A 23,015-nucleotide genomic window follows, 5' to 3' on the forward strand; every position below is an offset into this window, starting at 1 on the left:
GGAATCCCGGTCGTCAGACCACTTATTCCTAGATGTAGCCCCCCGGACAGACCAATCGAGTATGCCACCAGAGCTGGCAGCACCCCCAATAAGGCAGAACGGTCGTCGTAACAGGTAACTGGTAAGAGGGTTTACTAACACCCAAATCCCAGTTACGACATGGTGGAGATTGCGGGTTTTGTCTTGAACAAAATGTTTAAGACGTTTCCCTTCATTTGTTTACACACGACCGTTAATACCTTTTCATTCGCTCGTACTGACGTTTGACGACTGTAGATTTCTTTTCGCCGTTTGAATATGGTATCTGCAGTATTTTTTCCACCGCTCTTGACTTGTAATGTCTCAACCAAATGATTCTGACTTATCGACGTCATATGACAGTCCGGTCTTTCACCCCATCACTTCTAACATTTTCACTAATCCGGCCCGCCTAGGTTTAATACAGCCACCGTTACGATCTTCCACCCCCCCCCCCCCCCCCCCCCCCCCCCAGGATCCTCAGAATCTGCCTCCATCTGACGCTTCGGGCTCAGTTCCACCTGTTCTTCGGAACTTTCCTCATTCTGTTTCTCAGGACTCCCTCTCATCCCTTTCTCAGGAGGATTTAGAATCTTCAAGTTCCTGTACACATTTGGCAGATGCAGACATTCTTGTAAGTTCCAATTCTGAATTCACGATGGGCGATTCCACTTTAATGCCAGAACATTTTACAAGTAAAGATAGTTCTCATGCTGAGGAATGGCTTGATCGTTTTCTCCATTTTGCTAATTTCAAACAATGGAATCACGCTCAGAAAATACAGGTTTTCCCACTCTTTTTAAAGGATTCGGCATATTTGTGGTATAAAGACGTGCTGCAGACATCAGACAATGAATTCATTCTGTTTGACGAAGTCCAAAAGTTGTTTAAGGACAAATACGTCCACCCAACCGATCGATGGTCTCTGCTCGAAAAGTTTGGATCACATAAATTATTACCAACTGAAACCATAGATGTGTATTTGGCAGAATTAACAGAGACGGCATCTCATAGGTACTGTCATTGACTAGTGATATGGCTAGTCGCAAAAAGGAATATCCACACTTTTCTTAATGGTACATATGTACTGTCACTACATTCGTGGTTTGTAGGTTGTAGAAGATATAAACAGTGCGGCGGTTGGGTCTTTCACTGACATTTAGAAGTGATACACATGGATGAGAACTTAACACGTTTCAGAGTATATTGATCCTTGACACTTCATCAGGTGAATGAATGGTATGAGTGCTTTGGTTATTATTGCCTTAAAGTGTATCGTAGCCAAAACAATACAGATATCATAAGTAAAAAATCAGGTTTTGAGTTATATTGATTCATGTTGAGAAATTTTTAAAACATGCAACACAGATACGTTGTGTTCGCAAGGCATCGTCAAAGTAACAATACTTTCCAAAAGAAAGTATGCTCACTTAATCACGACAGATTTTTTTCTCAAGCACTGGTACAGTTTTTGTCCACCATTTGTGCTTTATCTTTGACGGTCACATAGTTTGAGAATTAGTTGTTCTATTAATAGACTACACATGCGTGTGAAATCTCCTTATGGAAGTCATGTGATTTGTAAAATTGTCTGTAGTGGTTGGGTGTCACATGACAACAACATGGCGGGATGTTTCAGCTGTGCGCTGATAGCTGCTGTTGTGTCGGTTTCATACGCTGATGTTGTGCATCTTTCTGGAAATTGGACTCTTCTTAACAATGTTAGAGGTGAGCGCCACTCGTTGATCTATGAACTTGTTGTGCTCAAAACAAACGCGATTAAAGTGTTTTCCAAAGTTTTCATTTCACACGCCTATCAGTAGCAAGTCCACACTAAGTGAGTTGCCAAGGGACGTAACTCTGTAGTACTCATGAAAACCTGGTCCAATTTTGGGGGTCCTTGTGTTACGCGTTCTGGCTTTTTCCACGATGTATTTGGGTGAAAAACAACGACTGGTCCCTTCAGAAGATATTCCCGCGTTGGCGCCATTGGCAAAAAAGGTTGGTCTGCTCTGTTCTTTCATAGTTTTCCAACAATTTAAACTATTGCTGAACATTGAAATTTGTTTTATCAATCGATGGCACACTTTAGATTATTTTTATCATAAGCACACATCAATCCTCTCCATTATAAAACAAATTTTAACTTAATGTAACCAGGGATGCACATTTCAGATAGATTTGTGTGAGGGAGGGGTGTATTGCCAGGGGCAGACAACTCCATGTGTGAATCCAGCTAACAATGATCGTGTCATTGACTCATTCATTGAGTAATTTTATTTAACATGCTTAATATGTTTTAAAGTGTTCAAATGTGTGTACTTTGATTATTAAACAGGTAGGAAAGCATTATTTGTTTCAAATACCTTGCGCAATATGTATGTTATTTTCAGATTTACATGTATTTTCTGTCTGTATCCAAAAGTGACAGCCATAGAACACAAAATTGTGGCTAATAATAGTAATATTTGAAAACTGACAATATTTTATTGATCTTTTAATTTAAGCAGAATTCAGCATTATTCATTTGTGGATGTCATAGCACTTACATAAACACATGATGTAGATTTGGGTAGAGAGTGAGTATTTTTTGCACATTACAGCATCACAACACACGCGCAACATACACTGATATAATTCAGCATCAGATTTGCTTCAGGTTTGAAACATGGTATCTTCAGCACTGTCTTTAAAAGCACAGTGTAAATTGAATCTTCAACACTGGTGATACAGGTTTAAGATTAGAATATATGAAAACATGTTACAATCTTAAGTTCATCTTAACTGATTAAAAACAAAGGTAGCACTTCATAATCTTGACTCTAACTTGAATCTGTTTCAATAATTTAGTGTTTAGATACTGATTTTGCCAACATTGACACTGTACATCAGTCATGATGTTTAATGAACCGTTTCTTTCTTCTTCTGCAGACCTGAAACATACGTTGATTCGAAGTTCTAGGATGTTCAAAGAAGACGTATAATTCCAGATGAAACATTTTTCCTCTGGAAAGCACTGTGCTGATAGAAAAGACTATTAATATATTTGTGGTTCAACAACATTTACTTAAAATAGTTTGGTACTTGAAATAAATAGGTGTGACGTTTTTTTCACAAAAATGGAAATGTGGACATTTCTCAGAGTTGACAGTAGTTGACTTGATCACCTTGTTGATCAAGAACAGATGGACAGAATTTAATCAGGTAAAGTTTGTTGCAATGCTGATGTATCAACAAACCTTGGCAAAATAGTTTTAAAAATCTGAACCGTTGATCTAAAAATGGTGTGGACTTGCTACTATCAGAGTAGCAACTGAACATGAAAACAGGTGAAAACGGGCTCAAGCACTGTAATCTTTCAACAGGTGTTTACAGGAGCCACGTCGTTTCCTAATCTAGTAATTTTGATAAAAGTCTGAGTTTAGTTCATCTGCGGGAATTACACCTTGTGTTTTATAAAGCCAAGTGACGTGCCTGCATTGATATGTAGTTGGAAGATTAATTATCATTAATATTAAGTATATCGATATATTTTCCTAAGAATGTTATATCAAATGTGTTTTTGTTTTAACTCCCATAATCCGCATAATCATCTCTTTGATCCCCTTTCCCAGTTGGACTTGTAATGAAGACCACGATGACAAACTGGTTAATTTCTTAGCTAAAAAAAATACAAACACAGCAATAGGAAAAAGCAAGAGCCTTATATGCTTTTGTTACTTTGCCGAATACACACAAAAAAAGGTATGGACATTTTAACCAACTCACTAAATTCTGGTCATGCTGTAATCTTTTGTTTATACAGACAATGATATACATGTGCAGCTATGTACAAATAGTGAAATTGTAACCCACAGATTTTTTTTCTGACATTCAAGGAACATGTCTCCTGACTGAAGTCTTTACATGATCTTACATACAGTTTTTATACATACCCAGAGAGAAAACGGACGGTTACAAGTCTACCACATACTATGGTGAATTTTACACCCAATCCAAAACAATCATGTTAACTGAACAGTTACATATGATTATATATTAGTATGGAGAATTGGTTGAGCACTCACAATTGATGATTGGTTCATCCCCCCAAAACTGGTCAGACTCATTTTGTAGATTTTCCTCTTTAGGTTGTTATTGCAGATATTAGTATTGAAAAACTGTTCGGTTCTCTGTTTTTTGTTTTATTTATAAATTGTACAAATTGCATTTGGAAATTTTCTATCAAATGTAAAATGATGCAGCTTCTTATGTGACTAATGTATCATGAATATAAACTTTCCACCATCTTCAACAAATATTCAGTCATGACTTTTCAGTAAGTGAAGGGAGTTTTCTCAAGATTAAACATATTTTCAACATCCTAGATGCTTTCCATCATCAAATATTTTAAACTCTGTTACAGTGGTTCCAAAATCTTTTGTGTTCGATTTTGAGAAAATGTGCTTGGTTGCTTGCCCATTATGACCAATCATCGATTATTTCAATTAATCAGAATACCAATATTATATATGCTGATTTAATATGTACATGGCAGTGAGTAGCAGGACCAGTTCCAATTAAACATATGTTATGGGTATTTATCATTCTTGCTTAAAATAATTCATTCCCAAACCCAAGTCTTTAATGCCTAAATGTCAGTGCTAGGTAAAGACAGTTCAGTCTGCTTATCATGCTTATCTGCTTATCAGTATAACTGACTGTAGTAGCAGGGTTCAGTGGTTTATCTTGACCTGGTCAAAGATTAATGTTTGACCCTTAGTTTGTCGTGAAGATTCCGGCAGAGAGCAGTAGACAGTTCCAAATATCAACAACACAAAACACGACTATGCTTGTCAAAAGAGGTGACTAACAGGATCTTGTGGATCAGGCTCGCTGACTTGTTTGACACATGTGATCAGTTCTAAGTTGTGCAGATCGATGCTCATGTTGTTCATCACTGGATTGTCATGTCCAGACTTGATTATTTACCGACTACCACCATGTAGCTGGAATATTGCTATGTGAAGCATAAAACTAACCTCACTCACTCACTTCCGATATCAACCATATATTTGTCTGGTCCACTCGGTTATTTTTAATGAGTTTCAGCGGACAGTTCAGTGTTGTCATAATTCTGATAAGAAACCGCAAATCCAGCTCTGTTCAGGGGTTGATATCTGGCCTATGCCTGTAACAAATGCAGATGTATTGCCAATTCATAGCTTGGTTAAGGCTCTTTATATTTCATTAATCAATAGGAAGAGGAATGTTTTTCTGAGTTTAACAATAGAGCAGTGACAAAATACAAAGTTACAATTCTTCTTGATGCATGAAAATATTATCATAAGTAAAACACATTTTTTGTTCTTGGGGTTCTGATTCAAGAGTTTTGATTCCTAGATAAATCACTGCTTGTTGAATTAGTTGTGTCTCTTTGTCCATGTTTCATCTTGTTAACCAGCAGTGATTGGGTACCCGGTAGGATGAGTTCTATTAGTGAATGAGTCTTTATGCCACTCTCAGCATATTCCAGCATTAACTCAGCAATAGACACCAGAAATGCAGTTCCTGCATTATCCCCATAATATGAGGGGAATACAACTGAAAGTAGCTTAAAACACTCACCAAACTTTAGTTTGACAGTAATAGTTTAAACCCCAGTTTATCATCCGTAATACTTTGGTGGGTTATTGCCCTTGGGCTTTAGCAAATCCTGTCTGTACTTATCACCCTCCCATGTATTCCTTTCATCTCTAGTGTTACACATATTCAAGCACATTGGTTGGTGGGGTAGCCTAGTGGTTAAAGCATATGCTTGCCCTGCCAAAGTCAGGTTTGATTCCTCACATTGGTACAATGTGTGAAGCCCATTTCTGGTGCTGCCCTCCATGATATTGCTGGAATATTGTAAAAGGGGCGTAAAACCATTTACCTCACCTATGGTGTGATTGTTTCAGGTGAGAGTATCCCAGCCAGTGTTCCAGGCAGCATGTACACAGCTCTGTACAACAACAAGCTGATTCCGAATCCTCTCTATCGAGACAATGATGTCAAACTACGATGGATTGGGCGAGAAGACTGGACGTACACACGCACCTTTCAATGTAAGGACATGGCTAAGCAAAAGTCACTTAATTACCTGTTTGTACGAGTGATTGAGACTGTATAATATACTGTAAGTGGAGATGATTACACAATGCCATTTAGAAAGTGGTCAAATGTAACATATGTCATATTTGGGATTACACTTTTTGGGTTGAGTCTCATCTGGGATTCGAACCTGTACCTTCAGAATCAGGGTTCTAATTTGCCAGCACACAAAGTCAGCCGCCTAGTCTGTTCAGCCACTGCGACTTCTATGAAACCAACAATGTTCCAGTGTTCAACAGTAATCAGTAATTGTCATTACATTGAAATGATACATTAGTTCTTGTTGCTACCAAACAAAGATCTGGAGACTTTCATGACAACAATCATGGTGTCACTCGACTAGGAAAACGACAACTTGAACATGGGATATTCTTAACTCAAGTTACGACTTAAGCAGCTGATTCTGTCAAGATCACACTCTGTCTCTTGCCTCAGTGCAACAAACATTTACAGTTTGAATTTACAGAATTTATTTTAGTCCAGTTTTTAAATTGTTGAGGGTGTCCTGTATGGAAAGGCTGAGACAGCAGCTTTCTGAATCACTGATATCAACTTCTTCTGATTCACCTCATTGGTCTGGCAATGCTCACAAAAGGTGTCATTTCATGCAGTGGCATGTTCTCAGATGTTTACCTGACATGTGAACTTGATCTGATGTTAAGGAGATCAGATAATATGTTACGCAAAATAAAGGTGTTAATGTAAGAACTTGAGGTACATTGTACAAAATTTGCGAATTACAAATTGAGTAATTAGGCGGAAGACCAATTTTATTTCTTGTTTTATGGATTTCTGTCCTCAGAAAATCTACGGGCAAGGAGAAAAAAATTGAGAAAAACACCAAACAAAGTAATATTCCTTTTAAATGCTAGGAGTGTTTTGCTTTTGGTAAGTTTTGAAGTGTATATGGGGTAAAAAAGGATCTTAAAAGATTTTCCTGTAAGTTTACATTTTTTGGCAAATAAAAACATTAGGATTTTATTTTTTTTGAGAATTTTTGAAATTAATGTTTGTTATTATTGAAAAAATACAAGTGATGGATTCTTAAAGCAAGAAATAAAATTAGTCTGGCCTTAATTACATGTGAAAACATTTCTCAATAATATAAAACCCAGCAGATATAAGTTAAAGAAGTATACCTTTTTCATTTCTTGAGTTGTAAGTTTATTTTGACACCTCATTACTATTTATTAAACACTTTAGGCTGTTGTGACATATGACATGATGTACTGAAGCTTTCATTTAATCTAATGTATAGCACTGTAGCCATTACTTGATTTAATGTGTTATTATGAGGTCATTAGAACACTCTGTGTTTTGTAGTGAGTCCATTACTACACCCAGTGTAGTAAAGTTCTGAGTTCTTGCTACATCCCATGTATTGTATGAAGTTCTTATGACATCCAATGTTTTGCAGTGAGTGCAGATGAACTGGCTGCTTCTTCCCTCCGCCTTGTCTGTGATGGTCTGGACACCTTCTCAACCATCTACATCAATGACCAGAAAGTCGGGACATCTGAAAACATGTTTGTCAAGTATGTCTATGACATCAAAAATGCTGCCAAGGTAAAAAATGTTCATCACATTATAAATTGTACTTTCTCACTTGTCAGCATGCCTTTTCAAACTGGTGAGCTTGACCTATCTGTGCATAAAGGTCAAAGACATCCGCTTTCTTGACTGCCATTTTGCTAGTCTACCATTTGGTGGCCATCTTGAAATTGCCCAGATTTAGGTACATGTAGGTAAAGGTTTTGTTTCACTTATGAGGAAATTTATTTGTGCTAAAAGTCATCAGAAAATGCCATTGTTGTAAATGGTCACTGGTTTAGCAAATACATAGTGTCTGAGTTAAGTTTTATGCCCCTTTCAGCATTACTGCAGAAAAAATTACATCAAGGGACACCAGAAATGGGTTTCACACATTGTACCTATGTGGGGAATCGAACCCGATGAGTGAACATTTAACCACTAGACCATCTCATCCCCCATCATCAAATACTAAGAATGCAGGAGTAAAATCACTAACTCTGCTCCAGGTGGGAGACAACACAGTCCGCATTGACTTTGAGTCTGCTGTAAACGTTGCTGCACAGAAGGCCAATGCATCTGCCTATGACATCCCCAGAGATTGTCCAAGCATGGTTCAGAACGGAGAGTGTCATGTTAACATGATCAGAAAGGAGCAGTGTTCCTTCAGCTGGGACTGGGGACCTTCCTTCCCAACACAAGGAATATGGTAAGCTTGTTCAACTGGGGTACTGTCCTTTACAACATAATAAATATGGTAAGCTTCAGAAACTGGGGACCTCCCTTCCCAACACAAGGAATATGGTGAGCATGTTGAACTGGGGGACTGTCCTTCACAACACAACGAATATAGTAACCTTTAGGAACTGGGGAATAGAAATGTAGACATATATGCTGTTTTTCATGGATGAATCAGCTTTAGGAACTGGGGAATAGAAATATAGACATATATGCTGTTTTTCATGAATGAATCAACTTTTCTCGTCTCTTTTAGGAAAGACATCTACATTGAGGCATTCAATACTGCTGTTATCCGTGAACTCTCCATGGCAACAACAAGAGGTATTGGAAGACAATATGTAAAACTAAAATTATATCAGGGTTTTTGTTTTTTTTGTTTTTTGTGTGTGTGTGGGGGGGTGGGTGGGGGGGGTGGTGGGTGTGGGTGTGGTTGTGGGTGTGTGGGTGTGTGGGTGTGGGTGGGTGTGTGGGTGTGGGTGTGTGAGAGAGCATGTGTGTGTTTGCGTATGCACATGTACATGTGCGCGTGCTTGAAAACAGTATAAGAGACCTATATCAGTATGTCGCTGTTGTTGAAAAACATAAGCGGATCTTCCATAAAGTTGTGTCACATACCTGCAACTTCTGGAATCCCTCTCACAAATTTAATTTTGCTGTTCCTGATAGTTTTCGGCTAGGTTGCTGAGTGAGTGAGTGAGTGAGTGAGTGAGTGAGTGAGTGAGTGAGTGAGTGAGTGAGTGAGTGAGTGAGTGAGTGAGTTGGGTTTTTACACCGCCTTTAGCAATATATCATGGCAGTGGACACCAGAAATTGGCTTCTCACATTGTACCAATATGGGGAATCAAACCCAGGCCTTCAGCGTGATGAGCAAACGCTTGAACCACTAGGCTATCCCACTGCCCCTTGCAAATATGAAACCAGACAGGACAGTATATTACTTACCTTAGAATATGGTAATTATAAACAAAGATATCATATGCTAACATTCAAACTAACCCTTTTCATTATTTGGCTAACATTCAAACTAACCCTTTTCATTATTTCTTTTGCTATTGCGCCATTATATTAACTACAACAAATCATTTAATTTTTTGTTTGACCACAAGTTCAATTGACCATATTTAGCTGTAGTTCAAACTGAAGACCTTGACTTTACATGTAGATGTAAATTTGGTTCAAACTGCAAGGACCGTCAAGAAATTTGATAGTGAATGAATTCTGTTTATGCCACACTCAGCTCTATTTCCAATACATTTGTGCTTCCTGTAACTGATCGAGTATCATCTTAAAATGACTGTGCTGGTTAAATGTAAGTCTGATTGTTTCTTTCCTGTGCAATCCTAGATTCGGGAGGAGAATGGCTTCTGGATGTGGGCGTGTACTTTGACGTCAGCGGGAGCTCTGTGTCAGGCATCCTCACCACCAACATCATAGGGACATCGGTCACAAAGTCAATGCCATTGACGCTCACACCTACAAACAGTTCATCTGTGTTCACAATCACAATTCCTAGTGTAAGCACCAGACTTGCTGAATTTTTTTTCTGTTACCATATGATGAGAAAGAGAGTTGAATGTAGGTAGGGGTGGAAGACCAGGGACAGACAGTCTAGGACTGATATCAGTTATGTGCCTAATTCAGAATGGATTGGGTATCTATTTTGAAACTATCTTTGTCTGACAGACCATGTGCCTTTTTCTGTAGACAGAGAATATTGAAAGATGGTGGCCAAATGGATATGGAAACCAGACTCGATATAATGTCAACGTCACTTTCACCAGCAACAACGAGGTGTCCAGTGAACAGCGTCGTGTGGGATTCCGGACTGTCGAGCTGGTGCAGGATCCTGTTGGCAACAATCAAGGTGGGTAGGCAATGTGTTGGCAACAATCAAGGTTGGTGGGTATATATTGGCAACAACCAGGATGGGTGGGTGTATGTTGGCAACAGCCAAGGTGGGTGGGCAGTGTGTTGGCAACAACCAAGGTGGGGAGGAATCATGTTGTCAACAACCAAGGTGGGTGGGGATCATGTTGGCAAGAACCAAGGTGGGTGGGGATCATGTTCTCAACAACCAGTGTGGGTGGGGATCGTGTTCTCAACAACCAAGGTGAGAAGGGATTATGTTGGCAACAACCAAGATGAGTGGGGATCATGTTGTCAACAACCAAGGTGGGAAGGGATCATGTTGTCAACAACCAAGGTGGGTAGGGATCATGTTGTCAACAACCAAGGTGGGAAGGGATCATGTTGTCAACAACCATGGTGGGTAGGGATCATGTTGTCAACAACCATGGTGGGAAGGGATCATGTTGTCAACAACCATGTTGGGTAGGGATCATGTTGGCAACAACCATGGTGGGTAGGGATTATGTTGGCAACAACCAAGGTGGGTGGGCAGTGTGTTGTCCATCCTTGCGGCAACTACTGGGATCAATTGTTCAGGCTTACTGACTTGGTTGATACAAGTAATTGTATCCCATTTGAATAGGTCAGTGTTCAGGCTGTTGATCACTGGATTGTCCATACTTGATTATTTACAGACTGTTGCCATATAGCTGGAACATTGAGAAATTCTGTACGTTGTTTTTTTTCACAGGTTTAACATTCTACTTTAGGATAAACAATGTGCCAGTTTTCTTCAAGGGATCTAACTGGATACCTGCAGACAGTTTTCAGGAAAATATTACCAGAAAAGGTCTACGCCGTCTGCTACAATCAGCTGCTGATGTGCACATTAACTCAATGAGAGTTTGGGGAGGAGGGGCAAGTATCGTATTAGTTAATGAAGTTAGCGCAAGTGATTCTTTGGAAAGAGAAGATAAGCCTACATGAATGTTTGGCTAGGCTAAGTTAATAGAAATAAGATTGTTGACAGCAAGAATTATTAATGATTATTGATTTAAAAATTGTGTCACTGATAATATCCTATGTAAACTCTTTGAGGAAATAATGTTTTGATTCACACATGCAGTAAACTTGACATTATAGAGAGGTTGCTTCTAAGTTACATGCAGCTAAATTTTTTTGTTAAGTATCCAGGCAATATTTATATGTGTCAATAGTCATAAATAAAGTGTAATATTCTGATTTTACGCCAACAGTATCAAACATCAATTTGATGTTTGGTTTGTTTCTTTGTGGCAGGTTTATGAGTCAGATGATTTTTACGATTTGGCGGACGAGTTGGGCATCATGATCTGGCAGGACCTGATGTTCAGTGTTGCTCTCTACCCAACTACTCCAGAATTCCTTGGTACCGTGTCACAGGAGATCACACATCAAGTATGTTACAATCTGAACATTTTCTGTGAAGATCCAGGTCATAATTGATCTTCAGTAACCCATTCTTGTCAAAGACACGACTAATGTGGTCAGGTAGTCAGATTCACTGATTTTATTGACTCAAGCATTGTGTCACAGGTGGATAGATCAATGCTCTTGACTCGCTGCAAATAGCTGCATCATTACTAGTGTGGCGTTAAACAATATTCACTCACTCTCTGAATGCTCATGATATTAGTCACTGGAATTTCTGGTCTGCTCTGTTATTTACAGAATGGTAGTGGTAGAATAGTACATTAAAAAAGAGCAAACACTAGAGAATAGGGTATGACACTAAGTAAGTATATCACATTCTATAAAAGACAGTATCACACTTTAACACAACTGATTATACATATACTGACCAGCAAAAGAAACGCAATTCAAGAAATCCAAACAATTTAGTTTCTTGATCAAATCCAAATTCATGCTGAAAAAGTATAATTTTTATGAATTCTGAGTTGCATTTTTATTGCTGTTTGGTATACGTACAGCACTAGTAACATGTGTGTCATTCTATAAGCTAGAAATGTGCATATGACGCATTACTTGTGTGACACCAGGGGGACATATTACACTCTAGGATAGCATATTGCATACTTGGATTATATTTCATTGACAAGGATGATATATCTCATGCACTAAGAAACTGGGTATCACATGCCTGAAAAGGTTTGTTACAGATATCAGTATGAAAGGTGCAACATGCTTTGTAGAGTTGAGGTCCAGTATTATGGGGAATTTGTTCTGATGTTTGTGATGACTTGGGTATTATGCATCACACACAAGGCTTGCATATTTCAAACACTGGCATGCTGTAACTTTAACTCAAGAAGAATGTTCAGCTCACACTATGATTATGGACTTAACACTCTAGAATAATAATATCACACACCTGGATAATATCACATGATAGGATAAGGATACACAGTTGGATAAGGTTATCACACAGTAGGACAATGATATCACACTAGGACAAGGATATCACACCATAGGACAATGATATCACAGTAGAACAAGGATATCACACAGTAGGATAAGGATATCACACTAGGATAAGGATATCACTCAGTAGGATAAGGATATCACACTAGGATAAGGATATCACACAGGATAAGGATATCACAGGATAATGATATCACACTATAGGATAAAGATATCACACAATAGAATAATTATATCACACAGCAGAATAATGATATCACACAGTAGGATAATGATATCCATACTACACATTACAATAACATATAATACCATTTATGTGTCACCCATGAAGACAGCTTGATCCATGTAGTTGCAGTAGATCGTCAATAGCGAAAATGAAACTGATCGGAAAACCAAACTTATGGGTGTAATGCACTGATACAGAGTTTTGTAGAATAACCTGTTGACCTATCCACAGGTTCGGCGACTCCGGCACCATGCGTCAATAGTACTGTGGGCAGGAAATAACGAGAATGAGAAAGGGCTGAGACAGGACTGGTAGGTATGAAATTGTCACATGGACGAGATTCTTGAGAATATATAAGACTAGTATATGGATGACAACTTCTTTTTGTTTTATAACATGACAGAAGGTGCAGTTGTCATATGCCCTTATCCGTTACTCTGTTAATCTGTTAATGAGGGAGCAAGTTGGGCTATACACAGGTATGTATGACACACATTTGATACATGTGATCACCTTAGCAGTGTTTACCCTAGACATGAAAATTTAGGAGTCATTATGATTCCCTGGTGTCATGAGAGAGAGTCATGGATATGTTTTTGGTAGTCAACTTCAGTATGGAACTTTCATCAAGACATCAACTGTGATTGTTTAGTAATGATGAAAAAACAAGGTAAAGCAGGTCAGGTGTTTAATCAGCACGGAGTAGATACATGTAACTGGCAACCAGTGGAGTAGTTTTAATCAACAGCAAATTACAAACTTTGATTAACTGAACTTAGGGCCCAGTTGCATTGTTTCAGCAATGACACAAGTTTCTAAATTCACTGCGTATTTGAGATAATTTGTGCGTCAAATACGCAGGTTTACTGCGTCATGGCAAACACAGACCTTAGGCAAGTAATTTTGTTCAAAACTGCCTCTGTTCCCACAGGAAATTGCTACCCAGTTGGATAAAGTCGTATCACTATAACCTTCTAGTGCTTAACAGCTTGGGTTATCTACGTAATACTATTCAGACTCTGATTAAGCAATCACTTGGTGTTTAGAGACTGCGCGGTAAAGAAGATGACTTATTATATAGGAAAATGCACAGTGTTTTCATTCATTTATGCAACTATAATGTCAATGTGTTCAAGTCAGTTTTAAATTGATTTTACGCAAAGGAACCTGTTTAGATGTATGAAATGAATGGACATTGTACAAAATTCAAAAGGAGGGGCTTACTTCATTTTCACCAGTTCTTATTACATAGCTGATAAAATGACAATCTTGTTTTTTGAGGGGTATCAGTTTAAACAACAGAGAAAACAGTAAACTTAGACTTTTGTCAGACTAGGCTCACATACCTGAAATATTTCTAGGCAAAATGAATAAAACTGTCTTACAACTGACAACTGCAGACACTTGGAGTCTTGTGACTTTCAGGTACGGCATCCATGGAAACTTCAAGCGTTACTATGATGACTACGTAAAGCTTTATGTGACAACTATCAAGCCAATCGTCAACAAGGAAGACACAACACGGGAATATCTGTCGTCAAGTCCCAGTGATGGCAAGGAGACAGAGAAGGAGGGCTGGGTTGCCAAGGACCCTGGCTCAGAGCTCTATGGCGACAGTAAGTCATTACCTCACTAACATGCCCTAAGTGTCTCCCATGGCTTTCTTAACCTCGTCAGTTGTAAGTCATTATTGATAAAGTTATGTCAGATGCATCTTCCTTTCAGACTTCCGCATTCTAAATGCAGTTCAGTTGATATGCTGTTGCCTTCAATTTACGGAAATAAGTATTTTTCCTTGAAATAATTATAGTTTATGTCTGTATGTTTGATAATAATTAAATCATTTCTCAATTCACAAATTACTTACTGATATGCCAAATGTCTTAACACAACAAGAATCCTTTTTTAAACAGTCACAAAGTTACCTACCTTTAAATAGAGTTACTTACTTTTCATGGCTATTTTCCTTTCCCTATTACCTTCTCTGGTAACCAAGGTGATGAGGGCATACCATTAAGTGCTATGTTATGAGTAGGTTGCGTTATTTTCTATGAACAGTTCACTTCTATGACTACGCCTCAGACCTATGGAAGGATTCTGCATACAGGATCCCCCGATTTGCATCTGAGTATGGGATTCAGGCCTGGTGTGACATCGAGACCCTGGAGGATGTGTTTGATGCAGGGGACTTTGACTACTGGGGACCTATGTCCTACCATAGGAATCACCATCCTCTTGGTCAGTTTATCGTTAAGCTGATAAAACATTTTATTCCTAGGCCAGACCAATTATGTTTCTTGCTTTACAGATTTTTGTCCTCAGAAAACCCAAAGGCACTATTGAAAAACAAAATAAAATAAAATAGAATCGCCAATGAAAGTAATGTTCTTTCTAAATAATCAAAGTATTTTACTTTTTGCAATTTATGAAATGTATATGGGGCCAAAAAAATTTCTTGTAAGTTTACACTTTCGACCTATGCAAACATAAAGATTTTATTTTTTGTGCAGGGAAAAGTCACATTTACTTTTTTCTTATTCGTGAAAAGAATTGGCAAGCAGATCTGTAAAACAAAAATAAAATTGGTCCAGTATATGTTGAAATATTAATAGGGTAGGACTAATTTTCATGTCATTATTTACAGCAGCCTAAGATCTGCCAAGAATCACGAAAGGGTGGATATGCTGAACATTGTTTTTGTTATTGTTTATGTCTGATGCAGGGAAGTCAAGAGTATCGGACATCTGCTGAAATGGCAATATGACATCTTGTCTGATTTATTCTGCATCTGCAATTTTTTGTTTTTTGTAGTTATAATGCTAATGTGGTTTTTTTTGGTGAATTGCTGAAAATATTTTGATAACTGAATCACTATTGTTCTCATCTGATTCATGTTTGGTTCTTTCTAGCTTAAATTGGGAAAGAGTTCTGCCCATACCTCCCTCTTTTTGGATAGTAAAGTCACTCCTTTCCTGGTGTAATATTCAAACACTGACATAAATTCACTGACAGTTTTTTATACCTGTTCTAGTTCATTGAATGTATATATACCATGAAGCATGCATGTCACTTGGTAATTTCGGTTTTTGATTGAGGTTGAGGTACGAGCAGAATTCTTACCTTAAATTGCTTATAATCAACAATAAATTAAATGACAAACAAATCTGTATGGAAATGAGTGATTATGTTTGTCTGTACACAATGGCTCAAGGATTATCTGGCTGTTATCAAACCTTCTTTGTTTACAGGTAACATTGAGATGGTTGAGGAAATAATCCTTCATTTCAACGAACCCACCAATCCTGATACTAGACAGAAATTTAGTGACATTATTTACCTGACACAGGTGAGTGAAGTGAATGAGATGCATTCTGCAATATCCCAACTGTATATTGGCAACTCAAACATAATCATATCTGGATGAGACAAACCGGAGGTTGATATCATTAAATTGTTGTATCAATTTTCCAATAACTTCAACATGGAGAAACCTGTTAGTTGTTCATCTAGTGACTTTGAAATAAAGTAAACTTTACAGTTCATGAAATCAGATGGTGGGGTAGCCTTGTGGTTAAAGTGTTCGCCAAACCTGAGTTTGATTCCTCAAATGGGTGCAGGTGTGTGAAGTCCAATTCTGGTGTCCCCCACTGTGATATTTATGAAATATTACTGAAAGTGGTGTAAAACCATACTCACTCACTACCTGAAATCTTGGTCTCTCCCAGATAAACCAGGCCGTATCAATACAGGCTGAGAGTGAACACTACCGACGCTGGCAGAATAACCTGACGTCGGATGGCCGGGGACAGACTATGGGCGCCCTCTACTGGCAACTGAATGATATCTGGCAGGCTCCAACTTGGGCTAGTATAGGTCAGTTTTTTAGCTAAAAAATATGTTTTTTTCTCAGTTCATATGTAGCCTAACTTTGTTGGGCAGAAATGTTGAATTATATTTGAAAGGGGATAGAGCATGACTCAAAATTATCAAACAACAAGCCCAAGGAAAGTTAAATTCAGGAAAGGCTACCTCCTTGAACAAAAGGTAGATGGCAAATTTTGCAGGTAAGAGAAAATAAAACAAACTTCTAAACCTTGGGTAAACACATGTCTTGACATAAAAAGTGATTTGGTGACCTTCTGATCCAATACTGGTCCCCTTTCATAGTCTAGCCTACAGATTGTTTGTAGTTAAAAAGTACCATAGAATTTCACTTTCAACAAAAAAGTAAGCGAAATAAATTGAAATTAAGATTTTGAGCTATTTGAACATTCAAATCTGAGAATTTTATTCATCTTAGGATAAAAATTATAAAACAAACCTATAGTAGCAGTTTGAAAATATGATAGTTTGTTTAACAAAGTTTATCCTAAGCTGAACAAATTCTGTGTTTTAAATGTTCAAATGGCAAGGTAAAATTATGAGGATTCACAATCTTAATTTCACTTTATTTGATTTACTTAATTGTGAAATTCATCGGTACATTTTCACTGCGAACATATAGATAATTGGTCAGTTAATTCCACTGGACTCTTACATCATTGTCTGTTTTTATGAATAGATATATAATGTCTACATTTTGTGACAAAATATTTTTTTTGTCCAAACTCAGACTACAAGGGCAAATGGAAGATGCTGCACTACTTTGCTCGAAGGTTCTTCGCTCCCATCCTCATCTCCCCCTTCATGGACGACAACTTCCTCAATATCTACATGGTGGTGGATGAGATCCCCCTGACTGAGGTCAAGAATCCCAAGACTGGCGTCAATGTCTTCACCCCTGCCACTAGCTTCGTCACCCTCCTCAAGTCCAGCTTTCCTCGTCAAGAAGCTGTGCATCTCATGACAAAAACAGCTGAGGCCACCACTGGAATTCTCTACATCCAGATGTACCAATGGGACAGCTTCACGCCTCTCAAGACATGGAACGTTACGTACAAGGTGAGGATGCGTATTCGGCCACAGTGTTATTGATACTTTAACAAGCAAACTAAACATTGAATCTATTTTCTTAATGACTCACCAAATTATTATAAGGCCAGACCAATTTTATTTTGGGGATCTGCCTGTCATATTTTTTCAAGAATAAGTAAATATAAAATAAAAAAATAAAATCCTTGTGGTTTTATTGACCAACTTACAAGAAAATTTGTTTTTTGATGGATTTTTGCCCATATACAATTCATGAACTGCCAGAAGTAAAATACTTTTTATATTTACAAGGAATATTACTTTAGGTGGTTATTTTATTTTTATTTTTTTCCCCTCCAGCCTTTAAGTTTCACACGGACAAAAATTTGTGAAACAAGAAATAAGATTATTCTGGCCTAATGTCAAATTGTATAATTGTGTAGGAATTCATACACAAGACTACAAGAGAGTGTATGCATGCATGTATGCATGCATGGTTGTATATGATTGTATGTCTGTGTTGAAGATCATATTATTCTTATTGACATCGCTAGTTCTGATTGTGTGTATATTATGGTGGATGTGTTATTGAGTATGTCCAAATTAAGTATATCATGGAAATTAATTCAGAGACTATAAAACACATCATGGCATGGTTGTAGTACATGTACTTTATAAATAACATAAACTTTTCATTTCTGGTAGATAGTTTTGTGCAATGAATAATGTGTGTCCTTTACAATATATATTTTTTCTATGCCACCCTATATCTTTGTGTTCACTGCACAGGTGTAGCATAAAACCATGTATGTGTTTCAAGCCACAGGGGCTTGTAACGCTGAAAACTGCCATCAAGGTATATATTGTCCAGAATTGGTATTACTACTATTACGCTGAAAACTGCCATCAAGGTATATATTGTCCAGAATGGGTATTACTACAATATATTTTATATTTATAAATATATAGTAGTAATACCCATTCTGGACAATATTTACCTTGATGGCAGTTTTCAGCGTTACAAGCCCCTGTGTAGTAATACCCATTCTGGACAATATATACCTTGATTGCAGTTTTCAGTGTTACAAGCCCCTGTGTTTCAAGCTGGTAAGTTCAAACATTGAAAAGATGGCTTTATTTATGATATTGTATCAGTTTCACAAGAAAAATGTGCATAATGTTCTTAACACTTTCAAAACTTATTTTCTACCCCATGTACCTTTCTGCTTTATCAAATATTGTATATTATGTTAAAATATATGCATCTTTTGATTCCATGACCAAATTCTAAACCCCAGCAAACTATGCTTGTGACCAAATGAATCAGGTTGTCAAGCTCAGTGACTGGGTTGAGGTCTTGTCCCAAATGTGAAATGGTCTTGTCCCAATGTGAATGGTCTTGTCCCAAATGTGAAATGGTCTTGTCCCAAATGTGAAATTGTCCCAAATGTGAAATGGTCTTGTCCCAAATGTCACTTGATTGTCTGGTCCCAATTCCAAATTCCCTGATCCACCTATGTCAGATGTTACGTGAATTAACTGAGATCTTATTGTAGACCATATGTTTTTGTTTACAGCTGACCAAGTCGTCGGAGTCAGTTTTCCGGCAAGATATTGACACTCTGGTCAGTGAGTCCGGCTGTCAGGACAGATCCAGCTGTTTTGTCTACATGTACGTGAATGACCCAGCCAGTGGCATCAACGCACACCTCCCTCTTACATACTACAACAATGTCAAAGGACTCTCCAAAGCTCAAGTTATGGTAGGCTGTGCTTCTCAAACCATTTGTTTGAATGCTTTAGTCTTATCTTTATTGATACACCAAGGACTGCCTGGCTTGGAGTCGTTGTGTGAGAGTGGTGTACCCATGTTAAACTTCAGTTTAGTGTGTCTATTGTCCAGGGGCTCGTTTCACAAAGCAACCTTCAAAGGTTAACCTCAACTCTGATTCTTAAACATTGCCCCAAGGTTATCTTAGTGATCTATGATGACCTTTGTGCTTTGTGAAAGGAGGCCTAGCTCTATAGAAGTGACATAAGGTTTGACCAGTACAACTGGACTCAAATCCTCAATATCTCAAGAGTATATGTTCCGATAAATCTCCACGATTCCCTGGATGCATCTAAGGTACTATCCAATCAGGTGTGTATGCTGGAAAGTTGAGCTTACCAGTCACAACTCACTCTCTCAATCACAACTCTTAAATTGTCTAACTGATTAGACTTTGCAACACAAATGATGCAGAGGTTCTCTGAAAGAGGTAGAAGGAGTTCTTGAATATATTTTTTCAAAGTTTCAGACCTGACAATTTGTCTGTATGATTTCGCCCAGAATTTGAATTGCACTACGACCAAACAGTTTCATTTTTGTTTACATTGGCTACTGTGAGAATTCTTAGCCAGCAAAGGGAGGTAATAAAATCATAGGGCCAAGCTGTAGATGCATCCAGGTGGAGATTTATTGGAACTTATACCAGGAGATATCGAGGATGTCAGACTTGTAAACAACACTGTAAACAACACTGTGTGGATAAAATAATCTTGAACACTGAGATTATTACATGTTTTGAATGAAGCAAGCTTGATTGACATATGAACAAAATAATTTCTTAATTGCTAATTATTTATTTCTCCTTTTGAGGTCATGTGAATGATCATTACAACCTTCTTGAGAAAGATTTTGTTGAATTTGAAAAATCTCAGTCATGCAGTGGGTGAGCTTAGTTTTACGCTGCACTCAGCAGTATTCCAGCTATATGGTGGTGGTTTGTAAATAATCAAGTCTGGACCAGACAATCCAGTGATCAATGACATGTGTCAACCAAGTTAGCGGGCCTGACCACCTGATCCCATTAGTCGCCTCTTACAACAAGCATAGTCGCCTTTTGTGGCAAGCATTGGTCAGTCCCTCCTGGATTCCGCGGCAAAGTTTTAAGAATTTAAGCAAATTCTGCACCCCAATTTTCAATATCCTGCAAAACATTCTGTGGTTAAAGAACATTTAGAAAAAACAACAAAGACGTTATACAGACCTTCATGGATTAATTCTCAAACACAGATATGAAGTAAAGTCGACAGTACACATCACATCTTGAGGAAGTTTGATGACAAAGCACCCACACCTTTTTTCTGTGTTTGAGAATTTAACACTCGCTGAAAGTTATTTCTCTCCTCTCAGTCAAAACTTGGAAGCAAACAAACAACTACTGGTTTCATGCAAAACAATTTTATACCTAAAAGAAATCTGAAATAATTTCAATTTTCAAAATGATTGATTTTGAGAATGTAATTGCAGTGTCAAGATAATCTAATATTATTTGAAAGATGCCTAAAACTTGCTTCATTAATAAAGTATCTTTAATCATGTTTATTTTGAAAATGTTGTCACAACAAATATGTCAGTCCTTTTTATGTGTAATATCCGACATTAACTCTACTTTTCATTTTGGCCAACAGTCAGTGTTCACTCAGTTTTTAAAATAAGCAACTTCTGCGGCAGAAAAGTGGCAAATTCTGCAGGGATTCTGCATGAAAATGCGTTTTCCGCAGACCAGGCATTTTTCTGCAGGGCAAGGTAAATTCCGCGATTTTTTCTGCAACTGCGGAATCCAGGTGGGACTGATGGGTTGCTGAAGGCCTATGTTTACTCCGGACCTTCATGGGGCCTAAGTCATGGAAACTAAGGTGTAATAAAATGTGAATGACAACATCAGTGCCAACTAGATATTCTAAACATTGTATTGGTACTTGTGAAATAATATTTACACTAGTAAAAAAATACTTTTGTGAACTTTTGTGAGTCACAACTGCCATCTATGAAAATTTGTCGAATGAGATCAACAATCTTCAGCGACATGCCTACCTAAAGTTGCAATGAAATACAAATTATGGCAACAATGCTATCAAGGGGATAAGAATGCTGCATTTGAAATCAGTTTGCATAAGTGATGGAAATACAGTTATTAATGGACATGGTTGTTTCTGAATTTGTGATCCGTTTGGCATTTTAGAAGTTGATGTGTAAGATTTTTTATGGATAATAAGTTCTTTATTATATATGATATGACTGTTACCTGAGGGTGAATTTCAGTATGGATTTTTATATCGTTGTCAAGCAAGACAAATGTGTAATTAAAGATATTAAATTCTACTTTCACCCATCTTCTGAATTGAAGTTTCCCTTCCATTATGTTCCAGGTAACTGATGTTAAAATGATGTCAAACACCGTTTCCCTTCCATTATGTTCCAGGTAACTGATGTTAAAATGATGTCAAACACTGAGTTTGAAGTCACAGTGGCATCTAATCGCATCGCGCCATTTGTTTGGCTGGACGCAGTTGGCATCTCAGGGAGATTCTCTGACAATGGATTCCTCATGATGGCGCCTTCTATGACTGTGACCTTCTCCTCATGGGACCCTGTTGACCTCGATACTGTTAAACGATCATTGAAAGCAAAATCTTTAATGGATATTCACTTTTCATTTTAAATTGGTTATATTAATTTCAGACAAAATAAACTATTTTTGCTAAAAATATTATAGTAATTTATAACGCTTTATGGCAAATGCTGTTTGTTTTTTTTAGATGTTTTGAATTGTTACTACATAGGGATGTCACGACTGAAGTATCACTGGACTGGATACAATATAGAGCATGATAGCATATGATGCCTATATACAGTGTACCCAGAAAATATTGAGAAAATCTTTGTTTTTTTTCTAATGATGCTAAGATTGGAAAAAGGGCTTTCACTATGCACTAAGCATACTAAATAAGGGAGACAACTCTTGAAGGCTTAGAAGGCAGCTCATTACGTCAAGAGTTATCTCCCTTGTCTGAGCAAACGGCTTCCTGTGTTGACATGGCAGAATTTACAGCAAGAGAGAAAAGAAAGCTCATTCTAGATGATTTTGAAAGGGGTGAGGCTGATGCTAAAGTGTTAGCTTGTAGACATGGTATTCCTCTGTCTACAGTATACAGAACTTTGAAGAATATTCAAACAGGAACCGGGATAGAGCACAAAGCAGGGGCAGGTCGGCCTAGGAAATTCAGTGTTGTGGATCGCCGAAGACTTGGGCAGATTGTGAGTAGGGGCAAATTGAAAAGTGTTGAGAACATCAGAAATGAAATGATTAGCAGAGGAAGTCCTCAGGTATGCAATGAAACAGTTAGGCAGGAATTACAG

At 37.7% G+C, this 23,015-nt stretch overlaps 1 protein-coding gene across 1 annotated transcript; it reads left to right on the forward strand.

The window, feature by feature from the left end:
• The first annotated feature begins 1,593 nt into the window (after positions 1 to 1,593).
• LOC137298212 (beta-mannosidase-like) lies at positions 1,594 to 22,363 on the forward strand. The gene is made up of 17 exons (XM_067830382.1): positions 1,594 to 1,746; positions 5,958 to 6,104; positions 7,568 to 7,716; positions 8,190 to 8,389; positions 8,675 to 8,742; positions 9,766 to 9,935; positions 10,126 to 10,285; positions 11,021 to 11,187; positions 11,569 to 11,706; positions 13,148 to 13,227; positions 14,342 to 14,532; positions 14,975 to 15,154; positions 16,165 to 16,262; positions 16,642 to 16,789; positions 17,529 to 17,857; positions 19,405 to 19,590; positions 22,078 to 22,363. The coding sequence occupies exons 1-17, from the start codon at positions 1,641 to 1,643 to the stop codon at positions 22,315 to 22,317; spliced, it is 2,757 nt and encodes a 918-aa protein (XP_067686483.1). The 5' UTR covers positions 1,594 to 1,640; the 3' UTR covers positions 22,318 to 22,363.
• Positions 22,364 to 23,015: the final 652 nt, after the last annotated feature.

The sequence above is a fragment of the Haliotis asinina genome, chromosome 10, assembly GCF_037392515.1.
Source record: "Haliotis asinina isolate JCU_RB_2024 chromosome 10, JCU_Hal_asi_v2, whole genome shotgun sequence".
Lineage (NCBI taxonomy): Eukaryota > Metazoa > Mollusca > Gastropoda > Lepetellida > Haliotidae > Haliotis > Haliotis asinina.

Bases quoted from the DNA above. Each gene is read 5' to 3' on its own strand.
- LOC137298212 (XM_067830382.1), top strand. From the start codon at position 1,641: ATGGCGGGATGTTTCAGCTGTGCGCTGATAGCTGCTGTTGTGTCGGTT. The intron at 10,286-11,020 runs GTGGGTAGGCAA...TTTTTTTCACAG, and splicing joins TCCTGTTGGCAACAATCAAG to GTTTAACATTCTACTTTAGG. The intron at 19,591-22,077 runs GTAGGCTGTGCT...ATTATGTTCCAG, and splicing joins TCTCCAAAGCTCAAGTTATG to GTAACTGATGTTAAAATGAT.